The sequence below is a fragment of the Manacus candei genome, unplaced genomic scaffold, assembly GCF_025592945.1.
Source record: "Manacus candei isolate 608988 ecotype Guabito, Panama unplaced genomic scaffold, ASM2559294v1 h1tg000159l, whole genome shotgun sequence".
NCBI lineage: Eukaryota > Metazoa > Chordata > Aves > Passeriformes > Pipridae > Manacus > Manacus candei.
Window position 1 is genome coordinate 4,280,765 of NW_026138207.1, and position 24,448 is coordinate 4,305,212.

The 24,448-nt window shown below is 42.3% G+C and overlaps 1 protein-coding gene across 2 annotated transcripts in view; it reads left to right on the forward strand.

Annotated features, from left to right (window-relative positions):
* EDAR (ectodysplasin A receptor) overlaps positions 1-24,448 on the forward strand; it is a 72,738-nt gene that overhangs the window by 25,987 nt on the left and 22,303 nt on the right. For both annotated transcript variants that reach the window (XM_051772765.1, XM_051772766.1), the window contains exons 2-4: positions 19,372-19,440; positions 20,146-20,268; positions 21,356-21,537. In XM_051772765.1, the coding sequence (XP_051628725.1) occupies positions 19,390-19,440; positions 20,146-20,268; positions 21,356-21,537 (356 nt within the window). In that variant the 5' untranslated portion in view covers positions 19,372-19,389. The remainder of the gene's footprint in view (positions 1-19,371; positions 19,441-20,145; positions 20,269-21,355; positions 21,538-24,448) is intronic.

The following is a 24,448-nucleotide window of genomic DNA, read 5'->3' on the forward strand; positions in this document are numbered from 1 at the left end:
ACTTCAGTGACCACTGTACTCCACCAGACGGAAGCTGGTGTGTGGAACTGTTCACAGAGACACAGCCATGTCTCTCTGTGCATCCCAGTAAACACTGCTGGAGAGGACAGGTTTTAGATCTCTAATACAATAGAAAAATCTCTAAAGGACAAGGGAAAAAACCCTACCAAGAAAACAAGGCTGGGCTGACTGTATTTGTTTTTCTCAGAGCAAACAAGCACCATACAATGTGTGACCAGAAGCTACCGCTTGCCCACCATGGAGTTAGCACAGCAGAAGAAATATATCAGTGTGACAACAGTCTCAGCACAGAGCCTGATGCATGCTTTGGGCTCTGCCTCTCCTGGCTTAGCCCCAAAATACATTAAAGTAGCCTGAGGGCTGCTTTGACTTGTATCCAACTATAAGGGCTCCAGTGGACCACAGAGGCGCACAGGCAGGGTATAGTAATGGTTACAGGTTTTCTAAGCTATCTGAAGCATCTATGGCAGTTCATCAAACTGATCCATGGCAAGATAACTAAAGTCTACTCAGCTGCACATGAGCTCACCCTCCTAAGACAGGTCCAAGGCTTTACAGAAATAAACATGTTTACATAGAGCAAATGTTTCCCATATTTGCTGCTTCCAAACTAATCTACAGCAGTCAGTCTATCATGGGAATTATTGTTCTGTGTTTCAGCCCCTCCCTTTAAAGCATACTCTTACTATGCAACACAACAAATTCTGCTAGTCTACTTACCTGTGCCGTTCGTGCTTTAGCCTCCATTACTGCAGTGTACTTCCAGGATAGCCTCCCTTCTCCTAGGATAACCTTCCGTGATGTGAGGCCAAGAACAGAAACAGCAGCAGTGCTGCACAATGGATTGCCACACTGTGTTTGAGCTACCTAAGAATATGCATCTGAGGTCTGCCTGTGCCTTCTTTGAGTTGGAAAGACAGCATTAGCCTTTTCTGATGCTGTAGAGCAGTTTTTCATATACCTATGGAAAGATGTTGTTTCCCTATGAGAGGAGACTCCTTTCCAGCTGCAGCAGAGTCAGTGAGTTTCATATGGATACATCTCAAGAGTTGCAGATAGAAGTGCTGCCAACATTCAGACCTTAAGCACAGGATGTCAGTGGCAACTATGTGAAGCATGAGAGCCATTAAATATGTGGCCCTCACACTGCTTTCTTAGGTGCATAGTGATGTAACTCTCAGATTGTTCCAGGTTTTTTCATGATGGATATTAATTTCGTTAAGTAAACAGATTGAGAATGCTCTAACAGCCACCTTCAGAAGAAGCCCTAGAGGTTTAATGTGCTTTAACTTCATGAGTTTAGTTCGTTCTTCCAGTTCAGGTCCTCTCTCAGGCTCCCCCCACGTTTACAAGCCTTTAGTGTTATTTTAGCTTTTTGCTCATGCATTCATCATAATATGTGAAAATCACAGTTGACACAATGACAAAAGTTGTCACATTGAATACATTGTTTACTTGGTTTGAACAGTTATTTTTATAGTCTCTCCAGAGAAAGTTTCTTATTCAAGTTTGCCAGAGATACTCAACAAGTTTAACTAGAAACTTGTCATTTCCTCTTCCAAAAATTCTTCAAATTATATTTTCCAGCAATGGACTAATTAACAACATCTTGCTTTACAGAGGCACACATCCCTATGCACTTGATTTCCTCAACATATCTGCACCTGGAGTTTAGGGATCAGCTGTTCAGCACAGCATCACACAGCCAGTAGACAGCTCACCTAGGAGACACACTGATCAATCCTCAAAATTCAGTTTTGTGTAAATGAGGGATAAAAATCCCACCAACTCATGACAAGGGAGATTCTTCATGCTCCGACTGAGATTTCTTCAGTGTTCTACACTATATATTTTGCATACTGAATCTCTCACCAATTTCATTTTCCCCAAGGCGTTCATACCATTCTAAGTGAAACAACTGTTCTTCTCCAAACCAGTGGAACGAGACATCGTGTTTGACAGGAAAGGCCCAAAATTTATGTTTTGCTTGCTTCAAGCTTCGACCTAAATTTACCAAAACAGTTTCTCCAAGAAGGATAGTCCCTTGTTATTTACATCCACTGAACACCACAGTCAACTGTGTGATCCAGGACTGTCTGTGTCTGGATTATTTCCGTACTGATACCTGCAGACATTTTAACCTGAAGGATGGGTAGTATACTTTAAATTTTATTTGTGACCAATAAGGAATCACCACCATGTTTAAATTTTTAGCTTAGAAATATCACCTACCACAAATTTGGGCTAGGTGGATTCACTAGCAGCATAAAATACTTTACTGTATATGCTTTTGGACCCAAGAAATCATGGACCTGTTTGCAAGAACTCTGGAACTATCACTATTAGCCTATAGGGTTGAAAACAATACCCCTAGGTATAGCAAATTTGTTAGTGTGACTTGCAATGTACAGTGTAGTGAAGGTAGAAGAAACTGAGGAGACATGGTAATCCAGCAGCAGCAGTAGCCATGATTTCAGGGAGGTCGATAGATCTTGCCACAAAAAAGGAGCTGAGATCTGCATCCTAGAAATATGTTTATTTAGACTAAGATAAATTTAGGGTGAGATTACCACCAACATCCTTCCCAGCTCTACAAAAGACAAAAGAAATGGCTAGAACAGGTTAGTGTCTGGCTGTCCTGCCAGCCACCAGTGAGCAAAGCTGTTTATAAAAGAAAAGGAACAAAACCCCAAACTTTGTCATTCTACAAAGTCTCATCTATTCCGTTTCCAAATTATATAACATTTTAGGCTTTAAGGAGTAAACAATGTATTTCTGCTTCTGGCTCTTCAAGCAGCTATTTGATTTGCCACTCTCAGCTCTAAGACACTGGGTTCACTGCATGTCCTGCTTTGCCTCCTGTCTCCTCCTACCGCCTGGACACTGAGCTCTGTGCAGACAGCAACACCAGCTCCTCTTGAGCCCACATGGAGCCCAAGAGCACCCAGCATTAGTGTCATGTCCTGTTCGGGATGTTTATCTTGCCCACATGTGCCTTATCTCTGCCCCCCTTCTCCCCTCCCCACTGCTATAAATGCCTGTCCCATCACAGATCACAGATCAGATGTGGAGGCATCGCTTTGCTGTGCATAACGTTTTTTCCAACTTGCCCTGCAGAAGCAACACACACATCTTTTTAACAGAAAACATAACTAATCAAAATATATCAAAATGATTTGGGAGGTAGATCTCACAATCTGTCTTGTTCCGGAGGGGAGGTTGGCTAGGTCAACTAGCTCTAAGCAGCACTGCAAGGTGCTCCAGAAAGTACTGAAGGAGGTACTCCAGTATGAGCTAGTTTTGTGTGAGCTGATCCAGACAAAGAGAAGGCTTCCTTTATTTCAGATAAATTCAACAGACTAGAGCTGGCTTTGATGTACACACAAGCTTTCTATTCAGGATAAACTCAAAACAGTGTGATCCCCTCCCAACAGCTAGGATTGAGAATAGCTGGCAGATCAAATACACAGTCTTCCCCCTTCCTGTAATTCTCCAAAAATGTTCTGTTAGCACTGGCTTGCTCATGTGACAGTGTAAGTAGAGCTTTGACCTGTTTGTTAGACCCTTTTCAAAGTAGATACTTGATTCAAGCAAGTGCTTGTGAAGTCAAGCAAGCAATAATACACCTGCAAGGCACTCTGGTGTATTTTTAATGCACTGTCTTTTGAGGAGACTAAAAAAAAAAGGTAGAAAGCTAAAAACATATATTTTCATCATCCGTCTCTTTTGTCCTTGGGGCCTGATTTTACTGCAACCTGTAAGATGGGGTTCTTTAAAACTTTACCACCTGTAGCAACATGGAAATTTCACTCTCTGAACACCCTTTCTGTTTACTAGGGGTCACATAGTGTTAATAATGGGGAAATCCTAGGGTTTGTATGAAATTGAAGCTTCCCATATTTCTTCTAAGTTGTTGATCTTCAAAGTTCAGAGGTGCTGGCTCTGCAGGAGCAGTCACTGCTTTATATTAAACAAAGCTTCTGAGAAGCTCAGTGTCTCCAAGTGAAACCCATCTTTCAGTCTTCCACACTGAGAAAAAAATACAGTCAACACTAATCCCTTGCAGATGTACTCCAAAAAGACAAGACATAAGTTTCACTATAGCACCTCCTAGACTCTACATATTACATATCACTCTGCTTTGTTTTTATGCTCAGGACATCAGTTAAATGCAATTAGTTTACCTAATTTTAACATGGTTGATCAAAGAGAAATATCTGCAATGTGTTTTTACTGAGGTCTATAGTTTTGTGTTGTTTTGTTAAAAAGATATTATCTATTAAGGCATCCTCAAGTAGTTTGAGCTTCAAGTTGGCCACCAACTGACACAGGAGATACTCAGAGAGGTTAATAGACAAAGGGGAGCAATTTCTTTGTTCTGTTTAAAACAGAACTGTTCTTGCCAGCCCTCACAACTGGATTCTCTCCTGACCACACAAGTGTTTTTGCCGGTAATACATTCAGTCCTCAAGAAAGAGATGTTAGAATTTGAGGATGAAAGCAGATTTTTGTAGTGGAAATATTGCAAAGATGTTCTGCCAGAAAAATCTTTTTCAGCAACTTGAGCATTCAACTCAAAATAGCAGCTCATGATGCTGAAGTCACTGGATTCATCCAGCATCACAGTGAAGATATTTGAGCTGGCATGGCTCAGCAGTCTGCAGGAGATATGATGACAACTTTCTGATGGTGCAGATTGCTTTTGTTCTCCAGATGAAAACATTCTTACCATGGCAGTCTCAACAACCCCTTCACCAGCCTGGCAAAGCAAGGAGCATGAAGAATGGAAATGTGTTGCTATGGCATCACTAGCAGAACAGCAAATTTGGTCGAGTTTACTCCAGAAGAATGAAAAACCCAGGGCAGTTGTTAGGCACAACTGGAATGTATTTGCTGCTGCATAAATAGCAACACTACAAAACTGATATATGTCTTACAGATGCAAGATATTTTTTCTCATCTTGGTAGTAATGCCGACATAGATTATGGGGAAGGAAGTAGAAGAGCAAGTCAGAAAACCTACCAGCTTCAAACATGTAGTAGCTTAATAAATGAGATTTTATAGTCTCTAGTAGATCCCTAGCTGACTGCAGGACCTTTATTGTCTCACAGTCTCATCTGGGGATGGGAAAAAAAAGAGCTTATAAACTCTTCAATGCAATGCTTTGAAGGGTGGCCCAGGATTTCATATAATTACTCTGTTCAGCTTTAGACATTCACCTCAAAAAAGATGAGGTCAAGGTGGAGAAAATCCAGGTAGAAGCACAAACAACCATTGCTCTAGAAATCATGGCTTAATGGTGCAAGACAGGGTGAATCAGGACTGTTAAGCATAAAAACATGACCAAGTTGAAAGATGAGGTCAGACACAAATACCTAGGACACCACTGCAGAGCAGAAGGAAATAATCTGTTCTTCATGTCCGTAGTAGGTAAGACAAACAGCAGCAGCTCCAAGGGAATGAAGAGAGATATAGATGAGATGTGAAGAGGTGGTGCCTAATAGCAAGAACGGCAAAGCACTGGATTAAATAGAAAAGGGAAAACTGTGTCATCTCTGTCACTGCAGGTTCCCAATACCCAGTTAGATAAAAATTTTTTGGTGTGACGGAGAATGATTCTCTTAGTGTGAATCAGAAGGCTAGACTTAGATAACGTCTTGAGTTCCCATCTGGTCCTAGTTTTTTGATGATTGAATTATTTCATAACTGTTAATTATATAATAAGCTTTTATCACAGATTTTACAGAATCATCGTTTTTTTGTTCTTTTTCTTCCTGACAGGATGCATTTTACTGTACTGATAGATTGAATTAACGAAGATCTGTATAATTCTCTGTAAAGTCTGATGGCTTTATATTCTAGTGGTTTTGGTGTGTCTTGGAGGTACATAGACTTTTAAAGAAAGTACATCTGAGAAGAAGAAGAAGCTGCAACCATCTTGTTTTAATTAGGCTAATTTAATGTAGCTCTGAGATTCATTTCAGTATAAGCTTTATTCTGTTAAAGTTACTTCATCATCAAAATCCCTCAAAAAATAGAGAGATGAAGTATAGGAAAAACATCCATACTGGCCTTTCAAAAGGAATTTTTATGTTAAAATACTTGGCCACAAATATCATGCACATAGACACAAACTAGAAAGCTGTCAGATGTGATAGAAATGAAATATAGGGAGAATTAATTTCTTCCATGTTTAGTAATAAACTGCATGAAGGTCATAAGATGGAGATGCAATATTCAAACCAGTAAGCATCTATGATCCAAGTTTTCCAGTAAAGATCCATGTGAACTGAAGAAGTGTTTGCAGTATCATCTGAATTGTAGGCAAGTGTAATCCAAGGAGAGCCTTCAGCCTCCCATTGCTGCAATTACAGTGAGTTCTTAAGTGCCAAGACAGTAAAAAAAGTACTTGAATTTACATCTGTAAGCTATTCTTCTTTCTTATAATCCTGATAAATATGAATTATCCATTAATTACCAAAATTATTTTTAATCTTCTTAGAATTATCTTAGCTAGTTTTAGTCAGCTCTGCTTTCTGTCTTGCACATCTCTGCTATCCACAACCTGAGTGGAGTGACATACCTCCAACCAGGCATGTAGTGTTTTCCCTCTGTCAGGGACCTACTACACTGCTTCCCAACAGCCCATCTCTCCTATCCAGAGCCTGATGTAGCCAACTTCACCCCTCATCCTCCCATGGCCATAATTATCAGCTATCAGCTGCATGGAACCTAGTAAGGACATTTCTCTGGGTGCATTCTCAGACACTTTTTCTCTTCCTTATAAAGTCTAGATGTGATCCACCAAACTGTAGTGAGGTAAATCTGCATTCTTGGCCGTAAGGCCCTCAGACAAAGCCATCCATGGCATGTCCAGCCCTGAAAAAAAAAACCAAAAAAACAAAGCAAAGCAAGGCAAAGCAAAGCAAAGGAAAGCAAAGCAAAACAAAACACAAAGCCCAGTGAGAATCTCCTCCTCCACAAGCTCTAAAATCCAAGGACTGATGAGTAAGCACAAACTTACAGCAAGTTCTGCCTCTTCCTAGCCTAGAGGGATCCTAAATAGCTCTAACACTTCTGCCCAGCTCTTCTGCGAAACCTGTTTGAGTGTACCCAAAGGGGAACAAGAGCAGTGACTGGGACTAGTGCAAGTGATCAGACACATGTATAGTCCTGGTGCAAGTATCATAAAATCTTTAAGGTTGGGAAATACCTCTAAGGTCATCAAGTCCAACCATTAACCCAGCATTGCCAAGTCCACCACTAAACCATGTCGCCAGGTGCCACATCCACATATTTTTTGAAGTCTTCCAGAGCCAGTAACTTCCCTGGGTAGTCTGTTCCAATGCTTGACCACCCTTTCAGTGAATAAATTTTTCAGGATATACAATCTGAATCTCCCCTGATGCAACTTGAGGCCATTTCCTCTTCTATTGCTTTTCGCTGGGGAGAACAGACAGACTCCCACCTGTCTACAACCTCATTTCAGGTAGTTGTGGAGAATGACAAAATCCTTTATTTTGTTTTCTCCAGGCTAAATGACCCCTGCTCCCTCAGCCAGTCCTTGTAAAACTTATGCTCCAGATCCTTCACCAGCTTCATTGCCCTTCTTTGGACAGGCTCCAGCACCTCAATGTCTTTCTCGTAATGAGGGGTGATTATACAGTTTACATTTCTCTGCAGTCTGAAATAAGACACAGAGAAGCACCCATCTCCTCTCAGAGGGTACAGCTATGCAACATCAAAACCATTATGAGGGCCCTGGTGAGAGAGGATTTACTCTAGCAGGGTGATTGAGCTGCAGAAAGCACATCTCTCCCAGAGACATGTCTTGGGCAGTCCCAAGCTGCCTGCCAGCGCAGGCTCCTCTGAGCTAACCGGTTCCTCCACGTGCACTGCTCAGGGCGAGGGCTTCACTCAGAAAGGCATGACCTGCCCAAGTGCCTTCCCTCCTACCATGTAATTCCAGTGTTTCACCTACAGTAGCTGCTCTGTGTCTATGTATCCCTCAGTTTTCCAGCTCCTGGGTTTAGGTCAGAATATCCAAATGTCTCCCTTCAGGGTCATGTATAACTAAGTTTTGTCCTATCAACTAATTCTTCACTCTAACTCTTGTCACCATCCCCAGGCGCTTGGCAAAATGCAGCAGAGCTCTGGGGGAAGTGCGAGCAGGTCTCTCTGTGCTGCCGTGGGGCAGGCATCCCTGCTTTCCTTCAAGCAGTCTTCTCTCATGCCCGCAAATAGGAGCTTGAGCCTCATCACAAAAATAGTTTAAGCATCATCATCTTCCCCATCCCACTGCTTGGCACAGGATGGCTCCAGTTCTGCTTCCTGAAGCCTCAGCAACCTATGCCATTCCATCATTTTGCAATTGCTTCCAATCTGGAGGCACTATGCATTGTGATTGCCTCTAGCCCTGGAGGCCCCATTTCATTTTCTAGTCATGTAACCCAGACCCCACCAGGTGACTCAATTGGCTGTGGAGCCATTAGCAGGCAGGACCCTGCCAAAGGGCAACCACAGCCTGTCCTTGGCTCTGCTGCCTTCCAGCTATGTCATGTTCTCCATTCCTGTCTCCACCCTCAGTGCCCTTTCTCCAGCCCAGCCTCCTGGTCTGGATACCAGCTCTCCATGCCAAGACTTTTTCCCTGGTTTCTGCTTCTGCCCAGCTTGATCACTCCTCCCCAGCTGCCCTCTGATCTTCATTTCTCTTCTAACCAGAGAGCAGGGAGCCCCATCCCACCCAAATCCTGATATATAGGTGTGGCAGCACCTTGTGGGGTTTAACTCTTAGGCAGTGCTCAGAATAATTAAGGAGCCAGATGGATTCCTCCCACAGCTTGGCCGCCCCGGGAGAGCTGGGATGTGCATACATTACCCCTGCAATCTTGCACACGGTGTTCTGACACCACACAGCTCCTGTTTTCATGCCATTCCAAGCAGCCTTTGACGGATACAGGTTTGCAGCGTGCAGACAGGACCTTTGCCATGTCGAAATGCCTCCAAGCAGCAACCACCCATGTTGGCAGGCTATTAAGTTTCTATAGAATTTTGACAAGCCTCCAGATGAACATCAAACCATCCCAAATCTCCTGAGGGACTAAGAGTTAGAAAAAAAGGGGAAAAAAAAAGAAATTAAAAGAAAAAAAAAAACCAACACAAAACAAAAAGAACAACAACAAAAAAAAAAAACCCAACAAACCCAACAAAACTGATTTCACATGTCGTTATTCCCTGCAGCTTTGTAGCTAATTTAGAATTTGTTGATCCTGGTGCCAATAAATAGTTTATCTTTAAACTGCCTCTGTACTCAGACTTGGTTTCACCTTCAGGTTAGCATTGGTTGTTTAGCTAGCAAGTCAGTAATCTAACAGCACATATAGAAGAGATATGAGTGCATATTTGTTCCATTAAGCAGAACCTCTCACGGTAGCTAAAAATTTCTCTGGGAAAACTTGCTTTCTCAGAAGGTAAGTGCAGTAATATATGTGCTAATGCACTGCCCCCCAGTGGAGTCGGGCTCTGGTTCAGGAGATCGAGCTTTTGCTAAACTTCTCTTGTAAAGTGCGAAAAGAAAACACTCACGGGACACATGTTAAATCAAAACATTAACCACTGGTGGGGCAGTGTTAAATCTATTCAAATATGTTTAATGGGGAGAATGATTCACGTCCGATCTTAATTTTTCAGTGCAAGATAATGCTGCCCCAGAATATCTCTTTTCTCAGCAAGTGCTGCAGTCAGAGGGAGCAGAAGGTCTTCACTTGCTTATGCATGATGCTTCACATTTCAGAGATTCTAAGAGGAGCTATAGGAAGTTCTCATTTTTAAAGGATAGCTAAGTGTAAAATGTCTTGAGGCTGACAAGGTGATAGACATAACCATTAAAGCAGCTGGAAGGAGCTGCATTTGCTCACTACAACATCCCTCATCGTCCACTAGGAAAATGTGTCACTTCCTGGTTTGTAACAGAAAAGATTGTGTTCATTTGATCATATTGAATGTTTCTGGAGATAACTGGCTCCTTGTCTTCCAGACTTCTTAGGACTGTCATTACTTCACAGAGGTCCCTTTCCTATCATCATTTAGTTTTCCCTACAGCAACAAAGAGTACTATAAAACCTGAGGTTAGGTTCACAGTTACAGTCAGGCTCTTGGCATGTCCAAAGACTCTTTTATCAAAAAGCAGATTTAGATGGCTATAAATTTAAACATCTAGATGGTAGAAATCAAGACCATAAGACCATGTGGTATTTGCAATTGCATCAATTATTCTCTGGTGTTATCCTCTTCATTTTTCCCACAATACTGAGCCACATTTCCATCACATAACCTCTGTGTCAGGACAAGGTACTGCTTCTGAAACCAGATCTCTATGTTTTCTTGTACCTGTGTCACTGGAATGGGATGAGACAGTAGATGTGCACACGAGTGATAAAAATATTTCTTCTGCTCAGCAGCTTAGTTGGGTTGTAGCACCATAAAAGACATCTGAATCAGCTAGATTACCAATTAATGGAGGGGAGAGAGGAAGAAATATAAAGCTGATGTGAAATACTGTATATTTTAAGAGAACATGTAGGCTAGGCTTCGCAGTACTCAAGCCAGAAGCAGGCAGCAGCCCTTCCCAGGTGACTGGGGGAGATGGTTATAAACAAGCTTGCAGTGCACATGGGAAAAGCAGCATCTGCCATAGCACAAACAGGAGTATAACTTCCTGCATATATATATTTGCTGAACACCCCATAGGCTTGCCTTCCAGGTCATTAGTGTGCCAGCCTGAACTGTCCCCTTGACCTGTGCTTTCTGGGGTGCTTGCTGTCAGGTCAGCTGGTGCCAAAACCTGGCCTTCAGGCATTGTGGGGTGGCCAGCAGCATGTGCAATGGTTTCCAGTTGCCCCAGTTCCCAGGCCATAGGTATCCAGGCTGAGGCACTAGTGAGAGCCATGGAAGGCAGCCCCATGCCTGCCCTGGGGCAACTGACCTGACAAGAAGTTTGCTACCTGCAGTGAGCAGCCCCTGGACACCACTCACCCCTTCTCTCAAGATGGGTGCTGGTAGCCTATTCCCTCTCCTGTAAAGCTTATTCCCCTTCTGTAAAATTATAGAAGAAACAGAGATGCTGAACAGATTAGATGTGCAGCATGACCTGATAGGTAGTACCAGGCTCCTGGTACTGTCTCCATGATAGGAAGTTTTAATTCCTAAATAAAGCAGGTACCATGGACTGCTTGGGCTTCAATAAAACCTTTGACACTCATATGCATAAGTAACATGAGATAGGTCCAACAGGTCACATCAAAAGAGCAATTATTGAAGGCTCCTGCCTGGTCTCTCAAAAGCAATCTTATTTAAGTGTGTTGGGCTGCAAGTTGCAATCAGAACTGGCTGATCATGACATTTTGGAAGGCAATAGCCTTGCTGAAATGTCCAGGGTGCAGTCACAAGGCTGTAACTTTGTAGAAAGGAGGTCAAATGGTTACTCACACAAGCTTATACCTTGCATGGCTTTGCTGGTGGTGGTGTCTCAAAGTTTTCATGTTGTACATGAGGGTGGTGGTGATAGAACGGGCATGGAGAGTCAAGTGATGTCTTTTATTAAACCAGCTGGTAGACCTAGAAAAAAATAAACATCTCAAGCCTAATTCCTTCAGGCCCAGCAAGAAGCAGTAAAACCCATGCTAACTGCAAGGCAAAAACAAGAACACTTGAATCAATCTTGCTATGCTAATGAATTCCTCCACATGAGACAAAAAAGTGGAGCATGGGAGGGTGTTACCTGGGAGCAAAGTGACAGGCCATAAGCTCCTACAGAGGGGAAAAAAGGAGAGCTCCTACAGAGGGGAAAAAAGGAGGATGGGGGAGAAAACAGAAAATAGTCATTAACACCTGTGTTGTATTTTTAAATACATTATTACATTTCTGGTATTTTGTAATTAACCCAAGTTAATTGTGAGCCCTTGGCTTGCATATTTCCAGCCCAGAGGATAACCAGTTTTTAAAACTATCTTGCTACCTTGAAAGGCTCAGCTTGACATAGCCTACTAATGAGTTTATCAGATAAGGTACCACTAGGCTTAACGTGCTCCTTAATTAGGAATGTAAACACCTTCATTAAAAAAGAAATGAGGGCCTCAGAGAAATTATGAAAAGATTTTATTATTATTGAGTCGAAAGAGAAAGTATTCCAACAGAGAAAGCCATTTCTTCCTCCTTCCCTAGGAGCAGAGGCAACGTGCTTTGCAATTGCAACCCTACACAGCATGTTAAGCATAGACATTCCACTTCACTAGGACATTATCTGAGATTGGTCATCCAGGCTGACCAGAGATGGGAGGGACAGACAGCCTCTCTGAGGGCATGTGGGTATAAATAGATGTGTTTGTGTACATGTGCCTCTAAACATGCAATTCCTATAGGCATGGCCATATGATGGGTTGTAACTTCAGTCGTTCTCAGCCAAGGTGGTGGGTCTTCCTTCTCTCAGCTGTGTGTGAGGTGGTTGGCATGTACAGCAGCCTTAGCAGGTCATAGCTTGCAACTACCCACAGATATGGGAGATTTGGTTGCTCAGGCATGTTCCTCTGCCTGGCATTGGCACTGGGAGCTATATTTTTTGCCCACTTCATCCCATAGCCTCGCTGGTGCCCCAGAGGTGCCCATGCCCATGAGATGGGTAGGTGGATGGGACACATCGGGGTCTGCTCAGTGGACCACCCCTCAACATCCTGCTTGGGGCACAGGGGCCCACAAGCCTCATCTGGTGCTGCAGGCTCCCTGTGCCATGCCCCACAGCCACCTCTCCCCTTGGGCACCCCCGGCACGGTGCCTGCTTGCTGTGTGGTCCCTGTTCCCAGCAGAGACCTTCCCCTCTCTCTTCTTCCTCTCCCTGCTCTTCCCAACAATGGTGTCCGGGGCAGCTTGGGATGTAGTTTTGAATTTAAATGCAGCCAGCCTTTAGTTTACAAAAATAATAAATTCCCTTCAAACACAGTTATGTAAAAAATAGAATAATAAAAAACCTAATGTTTGTTGGCAGCGTACGTATCCCTTTGTCTGTAAGACAGAGGTCTGTTGACAAACAAGAGTCTTTTCTGGGACTCTAACATCAAGTACCAAAGTATACATGGCCACTACCTAATACTGGCTCCATTACATTTGCCAAACAGTGAAACTGCTGTAATGTTGTTTTGCACTTGTAAAAGTAAAGAGTTTGTGGGCAGGATCCTCCTGATGACATCCTGCCCTATGCAGGGACCTGCTCAGGGGTACCTTCAGAGGTACCAGCATGCTGTGCTACAGTTCCCTCCCACTGCAACCCAACTGCTATTCACTGTGCCTGTAAGATGCAGTAATTCAGATGTTTTCATGTAAACCATGGAAAAAACATCACTGTGTGTTGACCTCTAACAATATTCTGGCTTTTAGCTAAGAAATGCAAATGTGCTGCAGAGCTAAGAGCAGACATTATTTGTTGAATGGTCACCATGGGATTTCTATTCTATTTACAATTTCAATAAATTCTTTCAATGGTCACTGCAGGATTTCACCTCAGTTCCTTCCTGTAAAGTATTTCTAAATTACTCCACCTCTTTCCTATCCATCAACTGTTATGTTTTTAAAGGATGACAGTCTCTGCACCATACTAAAATTCCTCTGCTTCCCAAATATCGTGAGCTTCGAAGGTACTCAGCAGCTCCCAGGAATAGACCCTGAGAAACAGAAGCAAAGTGTGAGTTCAAATCCATATTGGTCTTAAAAATGCGAGACAAGACTCAGGCTGTTCTTACTATGTTATCTGTCATCTAAAATGCATAAAGCATGGTAAAAAGGAAAACATGTTAGAGAAGCACCATCATTGCTTTGGTGGTTTGTATTTTCCTAATAAGCTTTTAATTTTCTGCTCTGAATGGAAAGCAATACATGTCTCAGGAGAGCTTCTGAATCTAAATTGAGTTGTTTTCATATCAGAAATTTTTCCTTGCCTCTGGAAGCAAAATGCCAAACACAGATTTCCTCTCCCTCAGGCAGGGGTAGATGGGGAAACTTGTTAGGAAGTGGTGATGGAGAAAGCACTGAGCTGATAGGTACTGGGACAATCTGGTATACAGTGGACGATTGTATTGCTGCTCATTAATTCTTTCCCTAGAATTATTAGGCTGAGTAATCTAATGTGTTCATTTGCAATTTTTCATGGCAATGTAAGATCCATCTTCCCACTGTTTCCGTGGAAAACTCAGATGCCCTCTGGCAGCTGTGAGCTGGCAGCAGGGCAAGCTCACCTGGGCAGTGAAGAAGGAGCTCTGGTGGAGGGAGAATGGGGCACAGCCCTAACATATCTCCAGCATGCTGCTACCACCCCCACCATTGCCAATGTTTCTTAAAAGAAAAGCCTGAGCCCTCTGAATACATAAATGTAAGCAAGCAAACCAGAAGGAATAATTTGGGCCCTGTGCCTTGTTAGTGCCCCCTTTCCATAGAAAGGTATGCCAGCCATGCAAAGTGTTTGAAAACAGCCTTCCCTTCTTTGCTGCTTTTGCTTTGTTCCTTCATGGTAGTCTTTTTTTTTTTTTTCCCTGAAGACCTTTTCAGATAGCTGATGGCCCACCTACATGAGAGCCAACACGTGTCTTTATGTAAGGTGAGAAAGCAGGTTCAAATACAGACTTCCAGACGTAGTTTCCAAATAAATGGGTCTGTAAGAAGCTTGACTGTCCTCAGGTCCTCAGCACATCTTGCCCCCATTAATAAATTAAAAAATCTTTGATGTCTCCTCTTGTTAATGCAGTTCCCACTGGAAAAAGTCTTGTTTCTGTGCCCAATCAATTATTTCTCTGAGAGAGTTTCCAGATCACAGGGGCAATGAAAGTATTATGTGTAGCTTGAGCTGTTCTCACTTTCTTTTGATGTTTCAGGTGAAATGGAAAAATGGAGTTGTATCATTTTAGCACTTTTGACATCTCTGTAAGGTAGTTCTTAAGGTATTTGCAAGGTCAAAGTGATAAAGAAACAGTGGGAAACAGTGTAGTTGGTGTTGTCCTACAAGTGTAATAATGCTCCATGCAGTACTTTTTCACAACAATACAAACTATAATCAGGATTATGAAATAGGTTTTTTCCATAATTTCTGTGTTTTTACTTACTTATACTTCTCTAAGTTTATTCTGTCCCCAAGCTTGCAGTGCCATCATTGTCATTCAGTGATGGGCTCAGAGAACCTTTTCCCCTCCTGAAAGTAAAACTCAAACTGTCTCTTTTTTCCCACGTCTGGAGCTAGACTGAGCTCTGCTGCTGAACTCTGAAACCTGTGAGGCCCTGCAGTGAGGATTATGTGCTTATCTCAGTTAAAAAGGATTTAGCAGCATTAGGAGCATACAGAGATTATCTACTGAGCTCATGCAAAAAACTGTGGTAATCTTTGGAAAAGGTGGTTTGGGAGGTTCCTCCCATAAAACCTAGAAACTCAGGACAAGTTCTGGATTTGCTGGTGGTCCTTGTGAAGTACATACAACATGCCTACCTTTATTTGTGTGAAAGCATTTGTCTCACATTCTGCTGTTTTTGTAGAGATCTTGGATGTGGATTTATGATCAATTCAGATTTCCCAGCTACTTAGGTATTACATTCATAGCCACAGGCCTGATAACCAAACTGCTTAGGAAACCCCAGAAAAGAGGTGCATATAGAAATATCAGAATTGGCAAAGTTGTTTAAGATGGTGTTTGTGCCTTTCCCTCTCACAAGATTAAGTTTTATGTCCTTGAAGTATATCTATGTCAGTGATGAAACTAAAGAAATATAGAGACACCAAAAAGCCCCCATCTCTCTAACAACATTAAGAAACATACTTCTATAGTTCAATCCATGTGTTTGTTTTCCTTCTCTTTTCAACTGTATTTTAAAGAACAAAAAAGTCTATGACAGCAAATTATTTTTGCACTGTATTACTTACTGAAGCCAGGGAATTAAAAAAATGTCTAAGGTCATCCATCAAAAGCTGTGAGGTTTAGCTCAGACCACTAGCTGTAGTAACCTCATTGTTTGCACATTTCATATATTTACTCCGACTGTACTCATGGATCGTCTAAATATCATGGCAGTGCTACCTTATAAATTAAGTAAATTGTGAGATTTAAAGGTTAACTGCAATGAATGTTGCTTTTCCTCTTTTAGACAGCATGAACTAAGCATTTTCTACCTGTCGATTTATTTATTTATTTATTTATTTATTTGTTTGTTTGTATCTGCCAGTTCTTGGTGAGAAACCACAAGGACTGTATGCAACACCTTTTTGTCTGAGAGGAGAAATATTTGAGCAATAGGTTCCCAGTCATCTCTTTTCCTGTTCCCCAAATTTCCACCTTACATTCTGTGGGAGAGTAGCTGAGACAAGGAGTCTCTAGCATTTCTTTCTGTGGTTGCCACTGGGAGAATAGTCTTCCCTTTCCTGTCAGCTTATGTGTATATTCTTGCCAGCTATTAACGAATATGCCCAAAAGACAAATATAGCTGTAATTAGCAACCCCCGCTAGTCATGACGAGGCTTGCTGTGTGTTGCACACCTGATCCACAAAGATACAGGTCTGTGTTTTACACCTCCTCTCAGGAGACACCCACACGTCCCAAACAAAAACACAAATCAGGATCTGTGGAGGGCTCAGCAGACAAGCTGCCAGAGATCCCAAATTCCTTAGAAGTGATAGCATAGTCCCAGCAAAAAATACATGTCCAGCTCCTTTCCGCTCCCTGCTTCATGCCATCCCACAGGAGAGCCATCCCACAGTCATTTGCTTCAGTCAAAGTGGAATAATTAATTAAGAACTAATTTCTTTTAATGGTTAGGGGCTATAATAACTGGTCACTCTTCTTCCTGCTTTTTGTCAGAAACTGTCTGGTTGTCCATGTCTTCATAGATGTCAGCTAGACAAAAAGGGGATCTTGGCACTAGAAGATCCATTGTTGTGTGGATAGGATTAATGAGTGACAAATAGCATGGTGCAGATATAACTTAACATGCCTGAAAACTGAAAACAAGCCCACGAGCAGCCTGGCATTTCTTGGCAGATACCTTCAGGTATCACCAAGCTGAGTAACTACCTGTGGCCCATCTACCTTCCCCCACCTCCTGTGTTATAAAATGAAAGTAAGTTTTTTGAGCTTTAACTCCAAAGGAGGAAAAAACAAAACAAAACAAAACCACAACCACCCCCCAACAAACAAACAAGAACAAACAAATAAACAAAACCAAAAAGAAACCAGCAGAAAATAGCACAGCCAACTTATACCAGTGTACTTGAATAGGAGAATGAATACTTAAATTTAACTTTTTTGGTATTCCAATTTGGAGAAAAAGTCTCCCCTGTAGTTCTAGTTTGGCCATATTTAGCACTTTGAAATGGCTTTTTCCAGTTAAAAAAGTATTTCCCATATGCTTGACATATTGCTGCATATAATGATGGAATGCAAAGAAAAAAAAATGTTTACGTGCAAAACATATCCCACATGCATATTTATATTAAGAGGCAGAAAAATATTTTATTTATCTATGTATAACTTGACATTTTCAACATTTTGTGTAAATAAATGCCAAATGGAGAATACTGTATTATACATTAGTGGGCTACACTTCTTCAGTTCCATTTTCCAAATCTGGCTATGATTGCACTCAAGTACCTCAAACAGCAAACATCTGGGGGGCTTGAAAACAACTGGAGTGTGATTTTGCTGTAAAACATATTCTTACTGTAAAATTACAGATTCAAGATTTAGTGTTGAAATTGTTGGTTCTGAGCAGCCTCAGACCGGATTTATAATAAATATGATAATTTTTCAGTATCAGTGGGGACACAGCCTTAATAATATTAATATCTATGGTCTAACAAACTCTTTTATAATTAGGGTACAGTTTAACAGACATATGCATTAAGACTATATCCTTGGAACCTTTCCAAGCAACTGCACTGCCATAGACAAAGCCTTCATCCAACTTACATGTTTGACACTTTGTACAATTGCATGACTATTTTCCATCTCTTACCTCCAGATTTAGGACAATTTATCTCTGATTCTCTTTTGTTTCTAGGTTTCAAAGTGCAATTTCCTGCAGAAATGAATATACTCATAATTCATGTTGTCCACCCACCCACCCAGTTACCTGTCTCAGCTAGCCCAATTGCTGGAAGGAACGTATAAAGCAACTTCATAGCTTGATGCTGAAGCGATATAATCTTTGCTTAATCTACTTAGTGTTTAAAAATGTAAATGTTAGCAGCTATCACAAATACTGAAGCACTGCCCTCATGTAGGTTGTATACCCAAATGTGGCACAAAGCAGTAATTGTACTCTTGTGGGAGACTAAAAGTCTCCCAGTGTCTGAGACCTGGAAAATTGAAAGAGTGGTTTACATCTGCTAGGACCAAAGTGTTGCGACTGTATCTCAAACATTTGCAATTGGAAGCTCTAAAATCCCTAGGGCATATTATGTGCTGTAACAGTATCATTAAATATGTTGTATCAGGCTAACAAAACAATCTGTGCCTCCTTTTCCAGTCTCTTTTTTCACCTTATAAAGATATCCAGTACATGAATATGTAATATTAGCTCTTATTCAAAATTACTTATTTTAAGAAACTAAATAAATTAACATGTGTGTTTGTAACATTGATTGCAGCCTTTCTTTTCCCCAACCATTTTAATGGCAATTCAGATATAAAGTTTGGCTCCTTCATTGTGTTTAACTTGTTAAATCTGCAGTTTGCTTATCAAGAACAAAAAGCAGCTGACGCTTCCCACAGAAGGCACTTCTTGGCTTTCTCAGTGGATCCACAGGAGCCATCAAGGAAAGTGCAGCCCTGGTGTGCTGATTGCCTACACTGCTTACCATCGGTTCACTCCCTGGCTCTGCTTTGGCTCCTCCATCCAGATCTTTCCTAGGCAAACCTGATCTAGTGTGGTCAAGCACTAAGTGGTGTGGACATAAGCCAGGCTACTGATCCCCAGCCCTCTTTCATTTAGTTGTCAAGATGTAGTTCCCAGTTCCTCTGGGAGGATTTCTCAGCAAGCCAAGAACTGTCAGAACTCAGACTTGGCTCCTCATCTTTCACAGATTTTTGTCAATATGGCAAATCCCTCATGCCATTGGTCTTCTCAAAGAGAGGAAAGAGATGTGCAGTAAGGGTGTGTAGCATGTGTGTGTGCGCGCACGTGCACATCTCCCCCTCTGTTTAGATCTCTGGGCATCACTCCCATGTAACCTTTGTTCTGCTTATGAGCCCTTCTGTTCTTATTTTGGCAACACACACAAATATTTACTCGTGTTTGTAAACAATCACCAATTCTATCTTTTCAGGTAAAACATCAAGAGAGCATGGCTCACCTGAGTGAACGTAAATGGACTCATGTGTTCCCTTTCCTGGTGGTAGGTATTTATGTATGTACATGTCTCTCTGGTGTGCAAATATAACAGGGTTCTGCTTGCGTTCTTCACAACCATCTGTGAATCGTCATGGCAGAACCACAGATGACCTAGGGACTGAAGCCTGATGCAGTGATCAGTTTTCATTTAATAAAACACTTGGGCATATGCTGCTTGAACTGTGGCTGCTAGAGAGGAGGGGGAAAGAGGAGGACTCAGGATGGAGCAGAGACAGAAGGCAATGGAAGCACTGATTAGCTTGTGTGTCACATGAAGCACAGCCTTATCATGGTTGAGGCCCAAGGCAGTGCATTATCTTGGGTTGATATAGTTGTCCATTGCAGTCACTTTTATGAAGGCTCATTAGAACTGGGAAGCATGAGGGTGCAAACTCAGACATTTCCTTGTGCAGGAGAGCATGAGAGTTAATAGGTCAGGAACCACAGCTTTCAGTATTTTAATGAGTGGCTGTGCCAACAAGCATGAACATCAGCGCTCTGAGAAGCTCTTAGAGGGACCAGGTTGCTGAAAAATGCATCTTCTTCCATTCCACGTAGTATTACCACTTCTGCTTCTGAGCTTTAGAGGTGTTTCACACTGCAATGCTGGCCCTGCTGTCTGCTAAGCAGCTGGGCAAGGGGAGGGGGTGAGGCATGGATAAGGAAAGCCGTGGAAGTGACAGTGCTCTGGGATGCTCTCTGGTGACAGGTCTCCCTGGTGTACTCTGCCAGTGCTGAATACTCCAACTGCGGCGAGAATGAATACTACAACCAGACCACTGGCATGTGCCATGACTGCCCCAAGTGCGAGCCGGGTGAAGAACCTTACATGGTAATTTCAGCTTCCTCTGCTGGTGGGGGACATATCAAGCACCAAATGTGAAAAACGAATGCTTTGCTACCTGGTGGTAATATATGGATAGGAAAGAAAACGGGGAAGGACAGGGGTGCTTAAGCAGGAGCGCTCACACTTGCAAGTGTGAAGTGGGAGAAAGGCATCATGCATGCATGCCACTAATCCACATCTCAGGAGCAGCCGGTTAAAAGTGATACTGTAAAAGTTGAAAAGTAAAAGTTCCACGCAGAGTCTCTGCCAGTCTGTTCTCTTCTCAACAGTTGTTTAAAATCTGATGCTGCTGTTCTGGCATGGTGTGATAAATTGGTTAGTCTGGTGTGCTTGCTGGCCCCCCACACCAACAATTTAGTTTTGCTCTCCCACTGAGATATTTTGGCACTAGAGGAACTTGGATGTTTCTGCAACATTTTAAATTATAGTTCCTAAGTAACCATTTGATTTACAACAGATAATTGTTGCTTATTAAAAAAAATAAATTCTTGAAATCCTGTTTGGTTTTAATGGGATAAACATCCTAGTGCAAACATTTCACACAGTTGGTAGTCCTGAACAAGGACGTTTGAATAATAACCAGTTGGGTTTAGTTTTATTTAATCTAAACATAATGTTCATCTGAGACATGTGAGTTCAGAGGTTACAGAATCCCATCCAAACATTGCCTTTTGTGATGTTCCCTCTGGGCTCTCCTAGCATGAAAGCTGCTGATAGCCCTACTGCAGCTGTGTTTCTCCTGTAGTAGTCTCCTCTACTCTTCCATTTTCAGTTTGCTTTCTATCTAAGTAGCAGCTGAAAGTCACTTCCACGATTTGCTGGACTATGATAGAAGTAGCTGTGGGGGGCCACTTACAAGGAGTATGATGCTCCAGTTCTCCCTCTCCAGCACGCAGCATGCTGCATCCTTATAGCCCTACATGGCCTTTTTAGGACAGACATTAATGGGCCAAACGGCAGACTTCTTTCCCTTTGTGCTGCAAAGCCAATGAACCAGGCTCTGAACATTCTCTTTTGCTAGAAGTTGGTGTGCAGCACAAGACTGCTTTTCAGTGACTTTGTGTTGTTGCAGACATGTGGATATGGCACCAAAGACGAGGACTATGGCTGCATCCCCTGCCCTTCAGAGAAGTTTTCCAGAGGAGGTTACCAGATATGCAGACGGCACAAAGACTGTGAGGGTTTTTTTCGAGCCACAGTCATGACACCTGGTGATCAGGAGAATGATGCAGAATGTGGTCCTTGTCTCCCAGGGTAAGGACTTTTCCACAGACCTTTGCTCTACCCAAGGCACTGGAAAATACTTCCTTGATGTCAAAGTCTCTGACAGCCTTTCTTCATGTCCTAGCTGACTGTAGGGGAAATTATGGTGAATTATGCTTTTTTGTCTCTGCTAAACCAATACATTTAAATGTTTCAAAAGCATTGATGAGTTTAATAAATCATAGAATCATAGAATGGTTAGGGTTGGAAGGGACCCTAAAGAAGATGTCGTTAATCTTACTGAAACCTCACTGAAGAAGTAGTTGTTTGGACCAACTAGAAAACTTTTTTCTCTTGCTAGAAGTGGAAAGAGAATAAGCATATGTGTGCAGTGCCATTTTAAATGCTCTAAGAAATCCAGCTTGGACTCAATCCGTAGCTTCAGAGAGCCATCTGCTAAGTCCTACATCCTGCATCCTACAAATGAACTGCATGAAAATGCCTTGGATACCCTGTAGGGTCTATGGAGGCACTGTGGCATGTTTGGGAGCATAAAATATCTTCTCCAGATGTGAGCAGCTGGCACATTTGTCAGTAGTTGACAGCATTAGCTAACATATCTGTTAGGTGAGATTTACCAAGGCATTTTAGTCTCTTAGGGTCCTTTCTAGCCAACAGAAAAGGGTCTAAGGAGCTGCTAATGTGTGGGGGGGTTGCTGTTGTTCAGAGTCAAAACAAGTTTCAGGGCTGACTGAAGGGGCTTAAAATAAATAATGTTTTCTAAGTCCATCTTTGTAATGGTCTCTTATGCTCAGTATAATAATATAATGATAGTAATAGTGAGAAAGATATTGCTACATTGGGTATGTTAGCAGTATATTCTCGTCTGTATTACATTTGAAAGGCTGCAAACCAAAGCATACCTATGCACTCTCAACATTTTTTTTGTAGGGTGAGTAAATACTCTAAAACACAACATCACCTTACATACCTTTTCAGTTTCTACCACTGTGCCACTTTGGTTTAAAGAGTAATTCTGTTGACTTTTGGCTTTTGTGCAGTTTGCAGATACTGTATAACCTACACTGCTTACAGTACAGAGAACCCTGTTAAAGAGGCCCTGCAGTCTTCCAGGTTTATTATATCAGTGAGTCTGTGTGAAATTTTCACAGTTTACAAATAAAATGAAGGACTTGTCTAGCTGCCAGCCAAACAGACTGATGATGTGATTTGAAAAGAGCTCCCTCTTGACTTCCCCTCATACATTATAAAGAGCAAGAAACTTAAATAGTGGCCACAGTTGCTATTTTGCAATTTTTGTCAGGACTGATGAGGTCACCCAGGTGGGAGAAGGGTGCTGGCTGAAAATAATCAGCTTGCACAGCTGGTGCTTGGGGAGAACTCTCAAAGCATCGTGTTTGCACAGGTGTAGCCTGTAGCAGAAACTGGCCTGCCGGAATTTGGCTGTGTGCCACTCCTGTGCAACTCTCAGGTCCCGGGATTGTTTGGCAAAACCAGCAGTTAAGAAGAAACACCTTCTTAGTCCAAGCTTGAATAGATGGAACTCTCAAGATAAACTAAACATGGGCTAAAACCAGCTCTGAACCTGCCCTGACTTCTCGTGCTACTTAGAGTCCTCAGAGTTTGCTCCTTTTGCGAGGGTGGGGGAGATGCAGACCCCCTGTGTCAGAGCAGAGAGCTGGTGAGTAGCTCAGGCTGATCTCGTTACTGCCCCCGGTGTCACAGGGACAGCCAGGCACCAAGGTGAGTGGCAGCTGTCACAGTGCTGCCTTGCCTAGGCAGTAAACCTAAAAGAGCCCCTCAGTCAATATAAGGGGAAAAAATAAGGTTTCCATTTTCAGAGGACTGCTTCCATAACATGCTACTCATCTTCCCGAAGTAACAGCTCACATCTCCATTTAGGGACATCTCATCCCTTTGCTATTTTTCACCAGCTCAGTAAAGCAGTGCGAGGAAAAGATGAACATATGGCACATTCTGAGCGGAAGTTTTCAGACAAAAAACCACTGAACTCGCAGCCTTTTCCAGTGGCTACAAGTGTTGTCCTTTATACTTCATCTTAAAATAAGCGCTGGATAATTATATATTTTCCTTCTATTTTTTTTCACTCTTATTATCAATTTTAGGGAAGAAAGAGACCTTTGGTGCAAGAGAAGGGGTCATCCACTGCCTCTCTGTCTTCCCTCCAATATAAAATAAAAATAGCACTGTCACACATACAAGAAGGATGCAAGACTGTGGCCAGGAAAGATTTTAGCTCTGAAGCTGTGATCCTCAAAACCAAAGTCCAGTTGCCAGTGAACTCTAGAGGTACCTAGACTGAACCTCCTGGGACACTGCAGGCTTTGTTCTCTGCTCCTGCCCAGAAGCTCTTCCATCATGCCAAACAGGACAGGTCAAGAATGTGGAAATTAGGTGTGAGTCAGACTATTTCCCTCAGTGGGGTGATCCATTAGGTGTTCCTGGAGTGTAATTGAGATCACAGCTAACTACAAGCAGCCACAGTGGGTCAGAGCAAGGGTCCCTCTAGCCTGGTCATATGTCTTCTTTCAGTAGTGGCCATTAGTGGAAACCCATGGAGGAGTAAGAACAGGCCAAGTATATAAGATACATATCCCTTATGCTGCCCCAGCACCTATTTTCATCTTGAATTAAGTCCCCAGTCTCCTCACAATGTAGAATTGCAATGGGATAATTTTCTTTTTAAATGTAGTCAGAAATGCCTCTACTACTGAGGCTTCCCCTTTTCATGTGTTCCGTAGTTCCAGCAAATCCACATTCAGTTCTCTTCTCTGAGACATTTTAAGAGAAGCAGTGAACTCTCATTTGTTTTCTGGATGAAAAGGTTTAGTCAGTGAATTTTTAATAAAATAAAGACCCCCCACACACACACACCCCCACACCCCATTGTGAATAAGGCAGCTGGTGCCTCCACCCATGT